This window comes from Mixophyes fleayi, chromosome 8 (genome assembly GCF_038048845.1).
Source record: "Mixophyes fleayi isolate aMixFle1 chromosome 8, aMixFle1.hap1, whole genome shotgun sequence".
NCBI lineage: Eukaryota > Metazoa > Chordata > Amphibia > Anura > Limnodynastidae > Mixophyes > Mixophyes fleayi.
Genome location: NC_134409.1, coordinates 78,049,467 through 78,067,690, shown reverse-complemented (window position 1 = coordinate 78,067,690; position 18,224 = coordinate 78,049,467). Strand labels below are relative to the sequence as shown.

The 18,224-nt window shown below is 44.4% G+C and overlaps 2 protein-coding genes across 8 annotated transcripts in view; one reads left to right on the top strand and one right to left on the bottom strand.

Moving 5' to 3' along the window:
• XPNPEP3 (X-prolyl aminopeptidase 3) overlaps positions 1-7,706 on the bottom strand; it is a 133,919-nt gene extending 126,213 nt beyond the window's left edge. The window contains exons 1-2 of one of the 7 annotated variants that reach the window (XM_075182775.1): positions 6,629-6,711; positions 5,143-5,284 (exon numbers count right to left, since the gene is read on the bottom strand). In XM_075182775.1, coding sequence (XP_075038876.1) covers positions 5,143-5,152 — 10 coding nt within the window. In that variant the 5' untranslated portion in view covers positions 5,153-5,284; positions 6,629-6,711. The other 6 variants (XM_075182780.1, XM_075182776.1, XM_075182779.1 and 3 more) reach the window with 6 other exon arrangements.
• Positions 7,663-18,224, top strand: part of ST13 (ST13 Hsp70 interacting protein) — a 97,869-nt gene continuing 87,307 nt past the window's right edge. The window contains exon 1 of the mRNA XM_075182782.1: positions 7,663-7,924. Coding sequence (XP_075038883.1) covers positions 7,815-7,924 — 110 coding nt within the window. The 5' untranslated portion in view covers positions 7,663-7,814. The remainder of the gene's footprint in view (positions 7,925-18,224) is intronic.

Below are 18,224 nucleotides of genomic sequence, written 5' to 3'. Positions count from 1 at the left end.
GTTGCCTCTCTAGAGGAAATGCATTATGTCTGATGTATATATCTGATACAATGAGCATTTGTTTACAAAGCCTTTGGTGTATTGTGATGTGGGGAAGTGGCTTGTTTTGGGTTTTTGATGTTCTGTAGGAATATGTATTCGGCGACTGTCTGAAGGAGGTATTCATGTCAGATAGACCTTTGGACTTACTAGTATGTATCCTGCCTCTGAAATAAGATCCAGGATATCACAGCAAGATTTTTAAGAATTTCATAGCTAAGTGTAAATATTAGTGGCTTTGCAATACATGTAAATCCATGTTTGTGTAAGCAGGTTATATTCTGATGCTAAAAATAGCCTGTGTCTGAACTGTATAAAAGGCACTAGCTTGATTGAAAACTTGTTCTTCTGAACTCATCTGACCTGATCATTGGTACCTCCAACCAGTGTGAGCAAAGAAACATCACTTGCTTCAAAGACCTTCTTGAAAACACCATGCAGCCCTAGTCCGTGTGATAGGCCAGGGGGGATTCATCCACAGGTTCCCTGATCCATAGTAAGAGGTCAGGAGTACCAGCAACGAGATACGCTAGCAGCGTCAGTTACCCAGAAGAGACCCGGTTCTGGATGCCGGTAAGGAGTCCAATGGTGGCAGCCTTTGTAAGCACCTCCTACTATGGCAAGAGGGTGCATTTGGGATAACAAAAGGGAATGGTGGCAAAGTAAGCCCAGCTGGTTCCCAGCAACAACAGACAGTGTGGCATAGGCGGTCCATCCTGTCACAAGGGCCCCTCTCAGGCCATCCATGTTCTGGAGATAATGACCTTGGCTAAAGTGAAGAAATTGGCAATTTGTCCGGGTCCCCTGAGTGCGGCAGCCATCTTTAAATTAACTCCAGCAAAGGAAGGGTTAAATCACCGGCACTAGGCGCAGCGTAAAAATTGTTTAAGAAAAATATAATTTATTAAAATAAAAATGTATTTTAATGTGTGCGCTGCAGGGAGTGGAGCCTGTACTTTCAAATGTAGCAACATAGTAGCCAAGGGGAGTCCCCTGCAAAAAGAAAATGCTGGATTTGGACTAGTCAATATTCAGGCAAAAGAATCCACCAAACTCATCCACAAGCTGTAGCAACGTGGTGAGGGACACGTCTGAGTCCCCCAGAAACAGAAGCATTGTGTCTGCATAAATCGCAAGCTTGTCAACCCCGCCTTGAGGCCACATATCCCAGGATGCGCCTGGATCAGGCACACCAAGGATTCGATAGCAATGGCAAACAGGGCTGTGGAGAGGGGACACCCTTGTCCCGTACCCCTGACCAGGTTGAAGAGTGAAGTAATGTGGCCATTAATACTAAATCTGGCAGGAGCAGTACATAGATTAAAAACCTGGGACCAATTCCAAATCTCTTCATAAAGTGTTTATGTTTTAATTTAAATTACAAAATATGGTGAACAAATTTGTGTGTGGGTGTGTTGAGGTCTTTGTATATAACGTCTTATAAATATGCTAGATATTAATCTTAGTTAGTAATCTTATAAATGGACAGTAGTACACAGGATGAAATGCTTTTGTTTGTATGATGTGTTTAATTCCCAGCAGAATTTATTATTTTGAGTGTATAGATACCTGCACATTCTTTATCTGGATGCACTTTCTGTCCTTATTTTAGATGTAAGAATAATTGCACAGTAGTACTTCTCTTGCTTTGAAGGCTGGAGTATGATCACATTTTTTTTTTTTATTTTTTTTTTTTTAAGAACCTTCCCTGGGTCATGGAATGGGTGGCAATGTTGCAGCATAAGGAATACCACTAACAGATTAGCCTAGCCGATTGAACATAGGCAAATTTGATAGTGGCAGTGATCCATCTAGCTAACGACAGCAGAGAGGCTAGCCAACCTTGCTTCTGCGCACTGTACAGCACTAACAAATTAATAGTTTTGCGAACTGCTGCAGCATGGTCCACATAACGAAGAGCTCGGACTGCGCCCAGAAGTAATAAGGACAGACAAAAGACCACAAAAGCGGAGACAAGCTCGGCACTACCAGCTCCTGGTTCAAATGAAACCGGGAGACAACTTTTGGAACAAACGAGGGCTTCTTGTGAAGCACCGCCCGATCCAAATGAAACAGTAGAAAGCGGGTGTGACAGGGTGGACCGCCTATGCCATTCTGTCTGTTGTTGCCGAGAATTGGCTGGGCTTACTGTGCAAACTATCCCTTTCTTTATTCCAAATGCGCCCTCTAACCGCAGTAGGAAGGGCTTTCAAATGCTGCCAACACTGGACTTCTTCACGGCATCCAGAACCGCGTTCCTTCTAGGTAACTCTCGCTGCTAGGGTACCCCCTTGCTGGTGTACCTGGGCTGATATGCCTGACTTCTTATAGATCAGGGTTGCTGTGGATGGATCCCCTCTGGCCTATCACACTAGCCAGAGCTGCTGGGTAGCAGGCAGGGCGGTGGTACCGAAAAGCTGGGTCCAAACCTCAGTACAGCTGGGAACAGATTAGAGTTGGGTCTAATCTGTAGGTCACAGGGATAGAGAAGTTTCCAAACATGGCTTTGAAGCAAGTGATGTTTATTTGCTCACACTGGTTGAAGGTATCAGTGAGCAGGTCAGATGAAAGAAGAAGAACGATTTTCTATACAAAACAGTGCTTTTTCATACAGCTTTGGACACAGCCTCACAGGGTAAGCCAGTCCCCTGAGGTCTGAGATATTTTTAGTATCAGGATGCAATATGTTTACCCAAACATGGATTTACATGCAGTGCAAAGCTAACAATATTTACACTTATCTGTGATATTCTAAAACTTGCTGTGATTTCCTGCATCTTGTTTTAGACACAGAGGAAATCCAACAGCAAGTCTAATGAAACCTTCCTGTGCCTCCAGGTGTGTTTGCACATCAAAAGGTCTAATTAACATGAGATTAACATGGGTCCTTTCTTCAGACAGTTGCAGAATACACATTTCCTTCACTTGAGAATGCCTAAAGAAAAGTTACAAAACCACAAACAAGTCATTTCTCTACACCAAAATACACAAAAGACTTTCTCAACAAATGCTCATTGCATCAGATATATATACCTCAGAAATAATGCATGTCCTCTAGCAAAGTTAAAAAAGAAAAATAAATTTCCTCCCCTGGTTTCAGAAATAAAGATATTTCCTTTACCAAATTACACGCAATATCAAAAATAAGTACATTTGCAATTATATAAATAAGCGCCCTGCACTATTTCCTTATAAATAACTTATGGTATAAATTTATTTAAAGTGATACCGTCACACCACCCCTCCATTCTCCCTCCCGCCCTCTTAGATCTACCTCTGACCTGCAATTCTCTCGTCTCTGGTAACCCCCTCTCACTCGCACCTACAAAACTTATCCCGTGCTGCTCTCCAATTATGGAATTCCCTACCACGCCCAATCAGGCTTTCCCCTCAGTGTTCAAATCTTTAGACGTTTTCTAAAAACCCATCTGTTTTTTGAAGCTCACCTTATCCCTGATAACATACATTAATACACCCTCACAGCTATCCCAAACTCCACTCTAAGCCACACTCGCTCCTCTTGTTTCAGCTGTGCCCTCTTCCACTTTGAATGTAAGCTCCCTAATGAGCAGGGTCATCCATACCCTTAGTTCTCATGTCAGTCATTTTTTTGTCTGCCTTCTATGTCATTGTTTTATCTATGTCCTGTTTCCCTACTGTACGGCGCTGCAGAACACTTTGGCGCTTTACAAATCTATGACAATAAAAAAAAAAAGTAGTCCCTCATTGTTTCTTCCCCAAGTGACTTAGTCTTTCCCACCATTTCTGCCATGCTCAAACACACTATACACCCTGCCAGACACACTCTCTTTCCCCTCTAGCAAATACGATCATGCTCTCTCTGTCCTCTCCAATTCATGCTCCATCTGCTTTCTTTCCCCAATATAACATAGTGGCTACCATAATGAAGCGCTGTCCAATGGCACAATGTTGCCAGTTTAATTCCCCCTTACTGTTTTATTGTATAACTTTTTTCAGTCACAGCTTCTCTGGCTCATGACAATATGTCCCTTTTACTATGCTGTATACTATTTAGTATTATTTCAAATTGACCGATAACTTTAGTTACAGCAAATGGCCACAAAATCACAATGTGTGACCCAAACATGAGCAAGATGCTAAATTATCCAATCAGGTCATTATTAAAGTATGCTTATGTAACAGTCTGGAATTATACCTGTGACCGGATAGGCTTACTTCGCCACCTGGTCTGTAGGGGAAAAAAGGTGGAATGGAGAGATGTTCTTCCTGCAGTTTATCTGGGTTTCTCTTTATTAGTAACCGTGTCACCAGACACTCGTCGACTGCGAATGCCAACTGAACAAAAGTTGTAGGTGAAGTTAGCTGCCACTACTAGGTTTCTTTCGACAACACCTAGAACCGCTTACTCCTGGGTATTTGGTATAATTGCTGCATTGCCTCTTTGCTGTGGGCTGGCTGGTACCTCCTGACTGCATACTATGGATCAGTACTGCTGGGTAGCGGGCAGAGCATTGACATAGATGCTGGGTTCAACACAGACCAGCTGGGGAAAAGATTACCTGTTGGGCACAGGATACAGCAGGAATAGTCTCAGGCAGAATCTACAAGCAGTGATGTTTTATTGCATGGCAAGGACTTTTACACATTAGTTGGAGGTCCAGAAGTTACATACCATAATAGAATAGTCCTACGATATAGTAACCCTTTAGATGAGTGTGCTGCTAGTCTACATATTAGTTTTATATAAGCAGCTAAACCTATTAAGCTTATCTCTCTTCACACTCAAAACTAGAAACAGTAGGACTCCAGTATTACGAAGCAATGTAAATAGCATAACAAAATGTGAGACAGATCATTACAACAGGAATCCCATGAAAAAAAGTCCATTAATGTCCATATAGAAGAACTGAAAAAAAAATGGTTACATTTCACCAAAACAAATTACATAGGAAGGCTAACTCACCAATTTAAAAGCATAAATACAACTTGACAATGTAATTATTCATACAATAATAGACCTAAAATAGATGAACTGACACTATCAAAAAGAAAATTTGAATAATATCTACAGGGAGTGCAAAGGATAGAAAGCTTTAAAAGAGTGTCTGGATTTCAACATACCCCAACTCATGGGGGGTCTCTGAAGTTTCTCCACCACTGCTTCCAATGTGATACATCCACCTGTGCCCTCTTCAAACTCTGAACTTTTCTCAACACATGCAAGATATTACCCACCACCACTTCACAGGGGAGGATCTTCTACCTAATGGAGACCCGATAGAGAAATTAACACTTGCAATGTGACTTATCTTTCACAGACAGCTGACCATCAGTAATATTTTCAGGAACAATGCTTCTATCAATATTAGTTTGGATACCCAGAATCTCACACTCACCACCTGTGTGTTTATGTCCATATCGTCCTTCATCTCTATTATAGACTTAAGCAGGGTGTTCTCTTGGCTCTCCTCAATACTTAGTTCATCTTCCCCTGGTACATTTGGGGGGTAACTGTGCTGAGGAGTTGGCTCCTGTGAGGCAACCACGTCCTGTTGTCCTCTGCCTCTCCGCAAGGAAAGCACGTCTTTTCTCACCGCTCATTTGCAGCTTTGGCTTGCTGTTCCTTTTATGCACGCTCATCACCTCTATGTATTTTTCTAAATCTGCGGACACCTTTAAATTCTCAAGATTTGTCTTTTTTTATTTAAGATTTCCATCATGTTGTTAATCTCGCAAATGTAAGCTACACAGTTATAACTGAAGGCACGGTTCCCCTGCCTCCGATTAACTGCAATTTTCTTTTTCAGACGGGTCACTTATGCCTCTTCAGCTGTCATCACAGCATCAAGTCCTGTAGATTGAGTGCCACCCGCACTCATGGTTGCATGCCCTTGTTTTCCTCCTGCCAAGCTGCTCTCACCCAGCTCAGAACTGCAAGAGGTACTACCAACAGCCCCCTGCTTAGGAACTGTGTGCCCAGACTTGCTGCATCCGCTTAGGGCAGCCACTGGATTTTCTGCTGCCTCCTTAGCACAGTCATTTCCTCACCCCCTGATGTTTTCCAGGCAATATGATCACTCCTGCACTGCTTGGCTGCAAACTATAGCTTTTCCCTAGGCCAAGCTCACTCCTGGATTGCTCTTGAGGAGCAGCCACACTAAGCCCTGAGCCTTGCCTTTATTTTCATGCCTCATAGATCCCTAGAAGGCTCCATCTTCATGGGCTTACTCCCAGATGCTTTCTATGGAGCTTCACCACAACACACAGGTTCAGCTGCTAGCTTTGGAACACCCCTCTCAGCTGTTTTAACTGTGACACCATACTTAGTGTCCCTCCAAAGAGATTATGAGATAATTTATGGAAGTATAGCTAAAAACATATATATCATATACATGCTTAAAATGGCTATTTAAAGAAAAAAAGGCCTATTTGGGATTGCTGCTGTAAACTATTCGATTTACCTGCTTTTTATATATTACTTTATTTCTGATTTATGTGTCAAAAAGCGTAAATAATAAAACATTTTTACTTTACACTATTGTGCAAGCAATATCAGTACAGGTTAGTGTACAGCACTTTTAAATGTAAAGTTAAAAACCCCTCTGACCTGTAATACGTTCAAAAAGAAACCTATGACCGGTAGGACACCACATCACTGCACTTCTTTAAAAAAAAAAATCCGCACACAGGATATCCCTAGTATACACCCTCCTCCCACCGTCTGCTTATCACGCTGAATAAAGGGGGCCTCACTTCAACAGAGGCAGCAAGGTGATGACATCACAGGGAACAGAGTACTAGCGCCTGAAAACTGCGCGGCATTGGGGGTGTTATTTTGAGCAGGCCCGCTGCTTTGTATTCGATTTAATGCATTAGTAGAAAACATGTTGATCACTACTGTCGGTGGGGTGGGAGCGAGGCATTAATAAAAACAGTTCGAGGTCAAGTGTCCAATCAGAATCGTGGGCGGGTACTAGTCACTCATAACCGAAATATAGTTTAATTGATATTATTATGGACAGGTGCCAACGTTCTAAGAGCAGTACAAATAACAGTTTGTCACTAAATTGTTAGTAATGGGGTCGATCCCAAATCCCACTTATTTTCGTTTCGAGTGTGCATGTGTAATACAATAATGTTATGTCAAGACATGGTGAAATAAAATTACTATTAAAGATAATGTAAAGATTGGTTTATTTAAAAAGTGTCATAGCAATGACCGTGTACTGTGCTGGATAGAACTTGAAAGCCGGAAAAACGCAAAAGCACGCATGATCGTGTTAATGACCTACAGCATGACTGGAAGACACACCGATTAGATAAGCAACATGGTGGCAGTGATTACAACCATGTTACTTCGCAACGCAGGGACCTTAGGCTCGATTGCGAACAGGAAGTGACGTAAATAAACAGTCATTATAAAACGTCACGTAAAAATAAACATTAATAATATCTTGTGAGCACGGCGCTATTTCGGTTTAGCTCACGGTTTTGTGCTCGTATTGTAACAAATGTACGAGGATACAGAACTTGTTCGCCATTTCTGAATAAAGTATAGTACTTCAAATACCTAGTGCGCGGTGTGTAAAAATGGCTGGCCCATTTTTCAGTCAATTGGGTGCACAAAGATGGCAGACTTCCTCTTTCCGTCTGCTAAACCAGAACTCTAGGGGTTTGAGAGTGGTAGAGGGTTAACCACACCCTGTGTCTGTTGTCATTCCCGCTTCTAGTTCCTTCCAGCGAGTTTTTCTCGCTCTCCTGCTCCTTTTGTGCTCTGAACGTGTGTGACAACTATGGATTCGCGGAAGTTGCAAGAGTTGCGGGAGTTCGTACGTCTGTGTCAGAACAATCCGGGTATCCTGCACAGTCCAGAGCTCAAGTTCTTCACAGAATGGCTGCTTAGGTGAAGCTCGTGGACATCACATTATGTTTCTACATACATCCACATTATGCTCATTTACTTTGATACTAGTTCCATATAACAATCCTTTGCACTCACAAGATTTATTTCTTCATACACTTTCAAAAGTGTAATTTGATACATTTATTATATGTACTCACTAGTGCTGGTTTTATGTATTTTACCATGTGTTTATAATTTAACACACACTAATATACCTCTTTATATATTTTAGAGATTATTATTCATATATTGATGATAATTTTATAGAATGTGACATGCTTTACAATATAAATACTTATTTAGCACTTGATTTGTCTTAAATGAAACTGCAGGATACGGTTAAGCAAAAACTGCCTTCTCTCCAACTGCTTACTGTCTTTTTCATAAATCTATGCAATTACTGAGTTATTAGGGAACCTCCATCCAATCTATTTTCCAGGCTGTAGTGCCTTACAGACTTCTGTAAGTGTCCCCTTGTTCTCAAAATTCCCTTATTGCTGAACCTTTGAAAGTAGATTGTGACCAGAGGGGATTACTTCGCCTCCTGGGCTGTAGGGGGAAGAAGGAATGGAGGGATATTCTTTATGCACAGTTTTTCTTGGTATCCTTCTCCCCGTCAGTAACTGACACAGTGTTGGACTGGCGCATGAAAGGCCCACAGGGGCAACACAATGGTAGAGGCACACCAGAGGGGATGTGGGCAGCCACTAGAGAGGCGTAATCAAACCACAAGAGGGGGTGTGGTAAGCCCAAGAAGGACAGCTAGCACCATAGTGTAGTATGTAAAGAATGCACTGTGTATATAGAGTACAGTCTTGACCTGCCCCTTAGATTGGGCAGACCAGTTACCAAAAGTCTGGATTGTCCCACTAGAATCAGAACATTTGACGGACTATCCTGCTCTCCTACCTGTTTTCACCACCTGTGGCTGCTGGTTTCTTTAGTTGTCTCGATCCTGGAATGTTGGGGGCCCTGTTTGGGAAAAAAAAAATTGGAATTTTCAAAAATGTACCCATCGGCCCCAGCGTTAAATCGGTAGGACCTACAATTTATACTTGGGCATTCCTCCAGCCCCAACGTTAAAATAATAGTATTCCCATTTAATAAATATCTATATCTCCAACCAACTCAAATATTAAAGTAATGGTATTCCTGTTTAATAAATAAACCTATTTCCCTCCCTTCAATACACCCCCAGCAATAAATTAATAGCATTTACGTATAACAAATATACCTATTTCTGGCAACCGTCACTGCCATTAAGTAACTTATATTCACATTTAATAAATAGACCTCATGCTCCCCAAAGTCAGCCCCACATTCAATTAATAGTCCTCAAACCACCCCATCTTAAATTAATAGTCCCCACTATAAAATTAAATTGCCCCACCATCACCCCACAAACAAAATAGCACCCATTAGTTAGCCACCACCTACCTCACACGCACACACACGCTACATTGCCACAAGCTCCCTGTGCCATCACACACACGCTACATTGCCACAAGCCCCCTGTGCCATCACACATGCGCTACATTGCCACAAGCCCCCTGTGCCATCACACATGCGCTACATTGCTGCAAGCCCCCTGGGTCATCACACACGCTACATTGCCACAAGCACCTTGTGCCATCACACACACATGCTACATTGCCACAAGCCCCCTGTGCCATCACACATGCGCTACATTGCCACAAGCCCCCTGTGCCATCACACACACGCTACATTGCTGCAAGCCCCCCTGGGTCATCACACACACATGCTTCATTGCCACAAGCCCCGTACCATCACACATGCGCTTCATTGCCACAAGCCCCGTACCATCACACATGCGCTACATTGCCACAAGCCCCCCGTGCCATCACACACGCGCTACATTGCCACAAGACCCCTGTGCCATCACACACACGCTACATTGCCCCAGAACCCTGTGCCATCACACACACACACGTTACATTGCCCCAGAACCCTGTGCCATCACACACACACACGTTACATTGCGCCAGACCCCTGTGCCATCACACAAACACGCTACATTGCCAAAAGCCCCCTGTGCCATCACACATACATTACTGTGCCCTTTCATCACCATGCTGTGTCCTGTTATGATCACACTGCGCTCTCCATACTGCTTTTGCTCCACCCTTCACCTGCCCCCCCTTTATCACACTGTGCCCTGCTGCTTTTGCTCCCCCCTTCTCCTGGCCCCCCTTCATCACTCTGTGCCATCCTGCCCCCCTTCCCTTCATCATTCTGTGCCATCCTGCTTCCCCTTCCCTTCATCACTCTGTGCAATCCTGCTTTCCTCCCCTTCCCTTCATCACTCTGTGCCATCCTGCTTTTCTCCCCTCCCTTCCTCACTCTGTCCCATCCTGCTTCCCCCCTCCCTTCCTCACTCTGTGCCATCCTGCTTCCCCCCTCCCTTCCTCACTCTGTGCCATCCTGCTTCCCCCCTCCCTTCCTCACTCTGTGCCATCCTGCTTCCCCCCTCCCTTCCTCACTCTGTGCCATCCTGCTTCCCCCCTCCCTTCCTCACTTTGTGCCATCCTGCTTCCCCCCTCCCTTCCTCACTTTGTGCCATCCTGCTTCCCCCCTCCCTTCCTCACTCTGTGCCATCCTGCTTCCCCCCTCCTTTCCTCACTCTGTGCCATCCTGCTTCCCCCCTCCCTTCCTCACTCTGTGCCATCCTGCTTCCCCCCTCCCTACATCACTCTGTGCCATCCTGCTTCCCCCCTCCCTACATCACTCTGTGCCATCCTGCTTCCCCCCCTTCCTCACTCTGTGCCATCCTGCTTCCCCCCCTTCCTCACTCTGTGCCATCCTGCTTTCCGCCCCCATTTCTTCATCACTCTCTGCCATCCTGCTTTCCCCCCCCATTTCTTCATCACTCTGTGCCATCCTGCTTCCCCCCCTTCATCACTCTGTGCCATCCTGCTTTCCTCGCCATCCCTTCATCACTCTGTGCCATCCTGCTTTCCTCCCCCATTTCTTCATCACTCTGTGCCATCCTGCTTTCCTCCCACCTCCCTTCATCACTCTGTGCCATCCTGCTTCCCCCCCCCTTCATCACTCTGTGCCATCCTGCTTCCCCCCCCCCTTCCTCACTCTGTGCCATCCTGCTTCCCCCCTCCCTTCCTCACTCTGTGCCATCCTGCTTCCCCCCTCCCTTCCTCACTCTGTGCCATCCTGCTTCCCCCCTCCCTTCCTCACTCTGTGCCATCCTGCTTTCCCCCTCCCTTCCTCACTCTGTGCCATCCTGCTTCCCCCCTCCCTTCCTCACTCTGTGCAATCCTGCTTCCCCCCTCCCTTCCTCACTCTGTGCCATCCTGCTTCCCCCCTCCCTTCCTCACTCTGTGCCATCCTGCTTCCCCCCTCCCTTCCTCACTCTGTGCCATCCTGCTTTCCGCCCCCATTTCTTCATCACTCTGTGCCTTCTTGCTTTCCTCCCCCATTTCTTCATCACTCTGTGCCTTCTTGCTTTCCTCCCCCATTTCTTCATCACTCTGTTCCATCCTGCTTTCCTCCCCCATTTCTTCATCACTCTGTGCCATCCTGCTTTCCTCCCCCATTTCTTCATCACTCTGTGCCATCCTGCTTTCCTCCCCCATTTCTTCATCACTCTGTGCCATCCTGCTTTCCTCCCCCATTTCTTCATCACTCTGTGCCATCCTGCTTTCCTCCCCCATTTCTTCATCACTCTGTGCCATCCTGCTTTCCTCCCCCATTTCTTCATCACTCTGTGCCATCCTGCTTTCCTCCCCCATTTCTTCATCACTCTGTGCCATCCTGCTTTCCTCCCCCATTTCTTCATCACTCTGTGCCATCCTGCTTTCCTCCCACCTCCCTTCATCACTCTGTGCCATCCTGCTTCCCCCCCCTTCATCACTCTGTGCCATCCTGCTTCCCCCCCTTCATCACTCTGTGCCATCCTGCTTCCCCCCCTTCATCACTCTGTGCCATCCTGCTTCCCCCCCTTCATCACTCTGTGCCATCCTGCTTTCCTCCCCCACCCTTCATCACTCTGTGCCATCCTGCTTTTCTCCCCCACCCTTCATCACTCTGTGCCATCCTGCTTTCCTCCCCCACCCTTCATCACACTGTGCCATCCTGCTTCCCCCTCCCTTCCTCACTCTGTGCCATCCTGCTTCCCCTTCCCTTCCTCACTCTGTGCCATCCTGCTTCCCCCTCCCTTCCTCACTCTGTGCCATCGTGCTTTCCTCCCACCTCCCTTCATCACTGTTCCATCCTGCTTGCCTCCCACCTCACTTCATCACTCTGTGCCATGCTACTTGCCTCCCCATGCCACCGTTCCTTTGCTTACCTTCCTATTGGCTTCTCTTTTCTTGTCATCTGTCTTCTTGTTTGCTGGTTCCTCTGTGCGTTGCTCCTCACATAATGTCAGGCGTAACGTGATGTCATGCCAGACATTCAGTTTGAACGGAGGAGGTGCGCCGTCGCCGCGATCATGTGAGTATTTTTATTTTTTTTTAATATCCTGCTCCCCCCACTAACGAAGATGGCGGAGCCATCAGATGTCGAGGGCCCAACGGGATCCCCGGCGGGCCAGTCCGACCCTGGTTACTGACCTCTCCTACTGGTGTCAGCTTGCCACCAGACACTCGCCAACTGCGAATGCCAAATGCGCAATAGTTGTAGGAGAACTCGGCTGCCACCACTGGGCTTCTTAGCGGTACTGAGAACTTCTCACTTCTGGGGTAGATGGTATAGTTGCTGTAATGTCCTTTTGCTGTGGGCTGGCTGGTACCTCCTGACCGCTTACATATGGAAATGTTACATTACATAGTAAAAAAGAACTCCTTTTTATATAGATTGTGACACACATGTTTGTCAAGGTGTATCCCAGCTCTCTGATCCTAGCAGCCACCGAATTGTCTGATATCACATCAGATAATTTAACATCAGGATGTTGTATTCTCTAGATATGGAGTTAACGCAATTTAACGTACAAAATTCACATAAATCTGATTTCCTAAAACTTGCTGTTAGTATTAATCATGTAGTTTGTCTATCTGTTTAACAAGGCAAAATACAGGTAACTACCCCTTACCTGTGCTTACAGGCTGAAAAGGTCTAATTAACATGGGGTCCTTTCTTCAGACATTTGCAGAAACACATTTGCTTGAAATATATGCCTATTGCATCAGGAATCAGTACATTAGAAATATAACTGTATTAGAAATCAGTACCTTTGCAATTATATAAATCGGCACATTGCGCCCCTAATTTAAATAGATTTATACAATATGTTATTTATAAGTGATCTAGCCACACAGATCTATAAGGGGTGAGTAACTTACGTTCTTTTTTTATACTCCTGGCAGCCATTACAATGGGTTGACTACTTCACTTATTAGAAACACAACTGGATGATATATAAGAAAAAGACACCAGGAGAAAGGAATCTTATTTTTTTTTATTCAGTCTCTCAGTTGAGTAAGGAGTTTTTAAGAGTTGTTAGTGTTTTTTGTTCTTTAGTTTACTTTGTTTTTCCAGAGTTCTGGAGAGTCCCTGTGATGTACCTATTTTAGTGTAAGCAGGCACAAGGGGTGGCTTCCCTGGGGACTCTTTTTTGCCTACTTGTGGGTAGCAAATGCAGGGGTAAGGAAGTAGAAACTGCTTAAAGCAGATGTAGAGTATAGTCGGGAGCAGGGGCCTCCGCTACCTCCAAGTTTTCTGGACATCAGCTTCTCTTTTAGGAGGGCACTCCTGGCATTAGCAGCCTCTGCAGGAGAAATTGGGCACTGAGGACATACGTGACATCATTTCCGGGTTAGCCTCTGTTCGGACAACAGAAGCAGACACTGTTTAACGGTTCCGTGTAGACACTTGGACCTGCATTGTTTGCATCTCTGCATCACTTTGGAGCATCATTAGTGGATCATATCTTATCCCACTGGAACCGAAGCCCAGCCCGCAATAAATGAAAGACTCCAGTCCCAGGTAAGCCCCTAGTTATGAGTGTTTTCTACTTGGTGATTATTATTTTTTTGTTAGTAATTTTCTTACTTCCCAGTAGCCTTTTGGAGCCTGTGCATGGGAAGAAAAGTTGCAAGTCTCATAAGAGTTTGTGGAGCATCTGATAATCCTTTGCCAAATGATTATGGAAGAGTGTTCTTTACGTCTTGAACCCCTCAGCCTAAAATTGAGACTGAAGAGGCTTTTGGAATTCATGCGCTTGTTGTTGTGTTGTGCGGAGTGCTAGCTATGTTAGACATAGGACAGTGTTCTCCCCAGCACCTATTTCCCAGGTGCTCCACCTGACTGTTTTTACTTGCCACCCGGCTCTTGGACCCCAAAAGACTCCTATTGTAATGGAATAAACCATTGGTTCTCCTATTGGAACAGGCACTGTGTGAGCACTACAGCCAGCAGTGTGTGTTAGACCACCGACCACCAGTCTGACAGTCCTGTTCGGTGTGGGCAATAACCTCCAACATTTTTTATTATTCTTGCAAATTATTACAACTGCCCTCACCCAGCTGCTGCTTAATGTCACCTGCCTGGCAACAGTTTCGGGAAGAACATTGTAGGAGGTTCCAGGTCCTATTTCTTTGTAGTGCTTAAGGGTTCTGTAGTGCATGATGCAGTTCTGTGTTTGTGGACCTGGGTTTGTTTCTCCTTTGTGAGGCGGGATAGGAGAAGAGTGAGATGGTAAGCACTGTGGGAGACTTGTTCAAGTATATTTTGAGAACGTTTGTAGCTCCAGTAGGTTTATAGCTAAGTTGCAATAAAATATATGCTAGGTGCTGAGAGAGATGTTGAGATGTTTATAGCTCTTGAAAGTATATAGCTAGGTAAAGTGAGATTGTGTCCAAAACTATAAAAAGAACTGTTTTGTATTGAAAATTGTTCTTCTTGTTTCACCTGACCTGCCCACTGGTACCTTCAACCAGGGTGAGTAAATAAACATCACTTGCTTCAAAGACTTGCTTGGAAACTTCTGTATCCCTGTGACCTACAGATTAGACCCAACTCTAATCCGTTCCCGGCTGTTTCTGAGGTTTGGACCCAACTTTCTGATACCACCGCTCTGCCCTCTATCCAGCAGCTCTGGCCAGTGTGATAGGCCAAGGGTGATCCATCCACTGATCCATAGTAAGAGGTCAGGGGTACCAGCCCAGGTACCCCAGTAACAGGATACACTAGCAGTGTACCCTGTTACTTGTGTACTAGCACCCTGTGCACCCTGTTACTGGTGTACTGTCACTAGCACTAGGTTACCCAGAAGAAACCCGGTACTGGATGCAGATAAGAAGTCCAGTGGTGGCAGCATTTGTATACCCCTCCTACTGCGGTTAGAGGGCGCATTTGGGATGACTAAAGTGAACTGTGGCAAATTAAACCCAGCCGGTTCCCAGCAACAACAGACAGGGTGGCATAGGCGATCCATCCTGTCACAAGGAGTCACAACTCAAAGTGAATATTGAGGCCTTTGGGGGTGAGGGTGTTTAGTTTGTGGATCCACCTGGTTTCTTCACTTTATATTTGTGCTAGGGGGTCACCTCTCCAGCGGTTCTTCACTAATTTGATCCTTATGAAGGTTAGTTTAGAAGAGCCATTGTTGTGATGTGTTCTGTAATGCTCGGGGTCACTGTCACTTCGTTCTTTATTATTCCTATCTTATATTTGCAAGGCGCCGCAAAAGGTCTGCAGCGCCGTACATTGTATATACAGAAAGCAGTGATCCATAACACATAACATGATGCATGAAGAACAAAATACAAAAACCATACAAATATACAGATAAAACGATAATACAGATGAAATTATTTATGGGACAGTGAGTAAGATTGGTGGCAGTGACCAGTGTGTAGTAGGCCTGAACTTAAGAAAGCAGCACTAGGGAAGCAGGCCAAGAGGTACACAGGGTGATGGAATAGTTGAAGGAGAACACAAGGAAAGATGCCCCGGCTTATGAGATCTTACATCCTAAAGGGTGAGGTACTAATATTCTGGTGTCGATTGGGGGAGTGAGGGTGAAAGCTGAGGCAAGGGGCTTATTTTTTTTGTTTCTGCAATGTTTGTGTTCTGGTCTTTACATCTCTAATTGTCCTTCCCACATACTTTGGGTATCAGGGCAGGGGCATTGTAGCAGGTAGATTACAATATTGGAGTGACGTGATATTTTTTTATTTTTTTTGCCCTGTAGGTCTGTTAGTTGTTTTCGGTGAATTGGGTTATAGGTTTTTGGTGCTCCTATCTGTTGTTTGTCGGCGTTTGTGATACTCACATGTGAACGTTGCCTCTTCAATCTGGCGGTTCTCCTCAGCGTTTGCTGCCGTTTATGCCTCATCAACATTGCAGATAGTTCCCTGATGGGTCCACCTCATCTGGTGCCATTTCTTTCTATGTTACCTAATCAGATTCTGCATATGTATTGATAGATTGTAGTTCAGGTTTTACACTTTATTTCAGTGTCTGTGTCCCTTTTTCACTTATAGTGCTGAGGGCACTTCCAAATGACAGGATTTAATTATGGGTGTTAGATAAATCTTGGGGTTTGCGGAGCCTGAAGTTACGGATTATTCTTGCTTCTCCCTTTTTAAAAGGCAGAAGAAGCAGACTTTGTTTCCTTCCATCTCCCCAATTCTTAGTGTTTGTGGCAGAGGACTGCCAGAACCTGACAGGAATTATCAGATGCCGGGTAGATTTAAATCTCTTTACCCCTTGCCTTTGGTGGACTGTTAAATTGGAGAGTTCTCCTAAAATGTTTTCTTCCATTGCTTGTCTAATCAGCACGACTATTATTCCAGTTCAGGGTGTGGTATCTCTCAAAGATCCTATGGATAAGCAGTTCGACTTTCATCTTCGTTCTGCATATATGGCGATTGACAGTTTCTATAGATCCAACATGTCTACAGCTTGGGTCAACAAGGCCATTCAAACAGGGGAAGACCAGCTGGCTAAGGGTCTGCAAGACCACAGACCTCGAACGGAGCTGTTTACACTGGCTGAATATATTTTGGAGGCCTCTGACTTTCTGGGTCAAGCATCTCTGGATGCGGTTACCGTTAACTCCAGGCTTTCTGCTCTTGTTGTTGCTGCCTAGTGTTCTTTGGCTGCACTCTTGGTCGGGTGATGCAGACTCAAAGCGTACATTGGAGTCTTCTGCTATTTGACAGTGTTACTGGCAAAATGGTTACCGGCAATCTTCGACTTCAGATTCCTGGGTTTAAGGGATTTGTGACTCGAGGCTATGTAATAGACTGCTACAAACTGTTACTCTGAAGAAGTTTCCTGAGTGCAAGGAAACGTGTCAGGAAGCTGTAAGAACAAACATTGGAAAGACCTCTTACTATTTACTTGGTGGCCAGTGTGTCCCAGCACCAAAGGGAGTGGAACAGTGTGATTTGGAGTCACAGAAAATTACCTTGATTCTGTCCGGATGTATGATGTGCTGTGAAGCTTCACTTTATGTGGTCAGCTTGTCGATCCTATTAACAACGGTCTGTATTTCCATTCTTCTCACCGTCAGCCCGATGCTAACTATGTTGAGCTGAGGTAATCATATTTTATGGGCATTATTGAACGGAGTCTAAATTAACAGCCACGGATTTCTGGACTGCAGTAAAATCTACATATAATATGACTGCATCTATTACAGTTTTCATGAAGCTCCCTCTTGTGGACACATTGTAGAACTCAAGTGATCTTTTCTGAGTGTTGCAAAAAGACAGATTAACAGCCCATGTCTTAATTGTGAGTAACCCATTATATTGGAGTTAATACAAGACTGTCATCTGGACTCTGTGCAACAAAACCCTAATGGGATATTAAACATTTGGGCTATATTTACTGACTATACAGATATCTATTATCATATATTATTACAGGCATTGGATTCAGAAAGAAAGTATTTTTATTGCATTATTATATGGATGTAATTTTTTGATCATTATTGATGTGATATCAAAGTCACATTATTAATTATTAATAAAATGTTTACTTTTTAGCATCGTTTTGATCTGACTAGTCTCTGCGCTGTCTATTGCCATTTATTTTCGTTCACTATTTAAGGCTACACAGCCTTGACAGCAGCATTACTAGCCAGAGTTTGATAAGTGCATTTACACATTTGTTCATATTGTTATTGCCTTTGGGTATCTTTTTAATTAAGCTATTCTAATAATTAATCCCGTACGGTGCGCCAGTGATTTGTTTTAGATGATAGAGTATGTCATAGACCTCGTAAACTTACCCCTGTGCCGATTCTTTATCACGCGTGTACCCCACGGCTTGTTTAGTCCGGCATTAAATCTAAAAATTCTACATAAGCGGG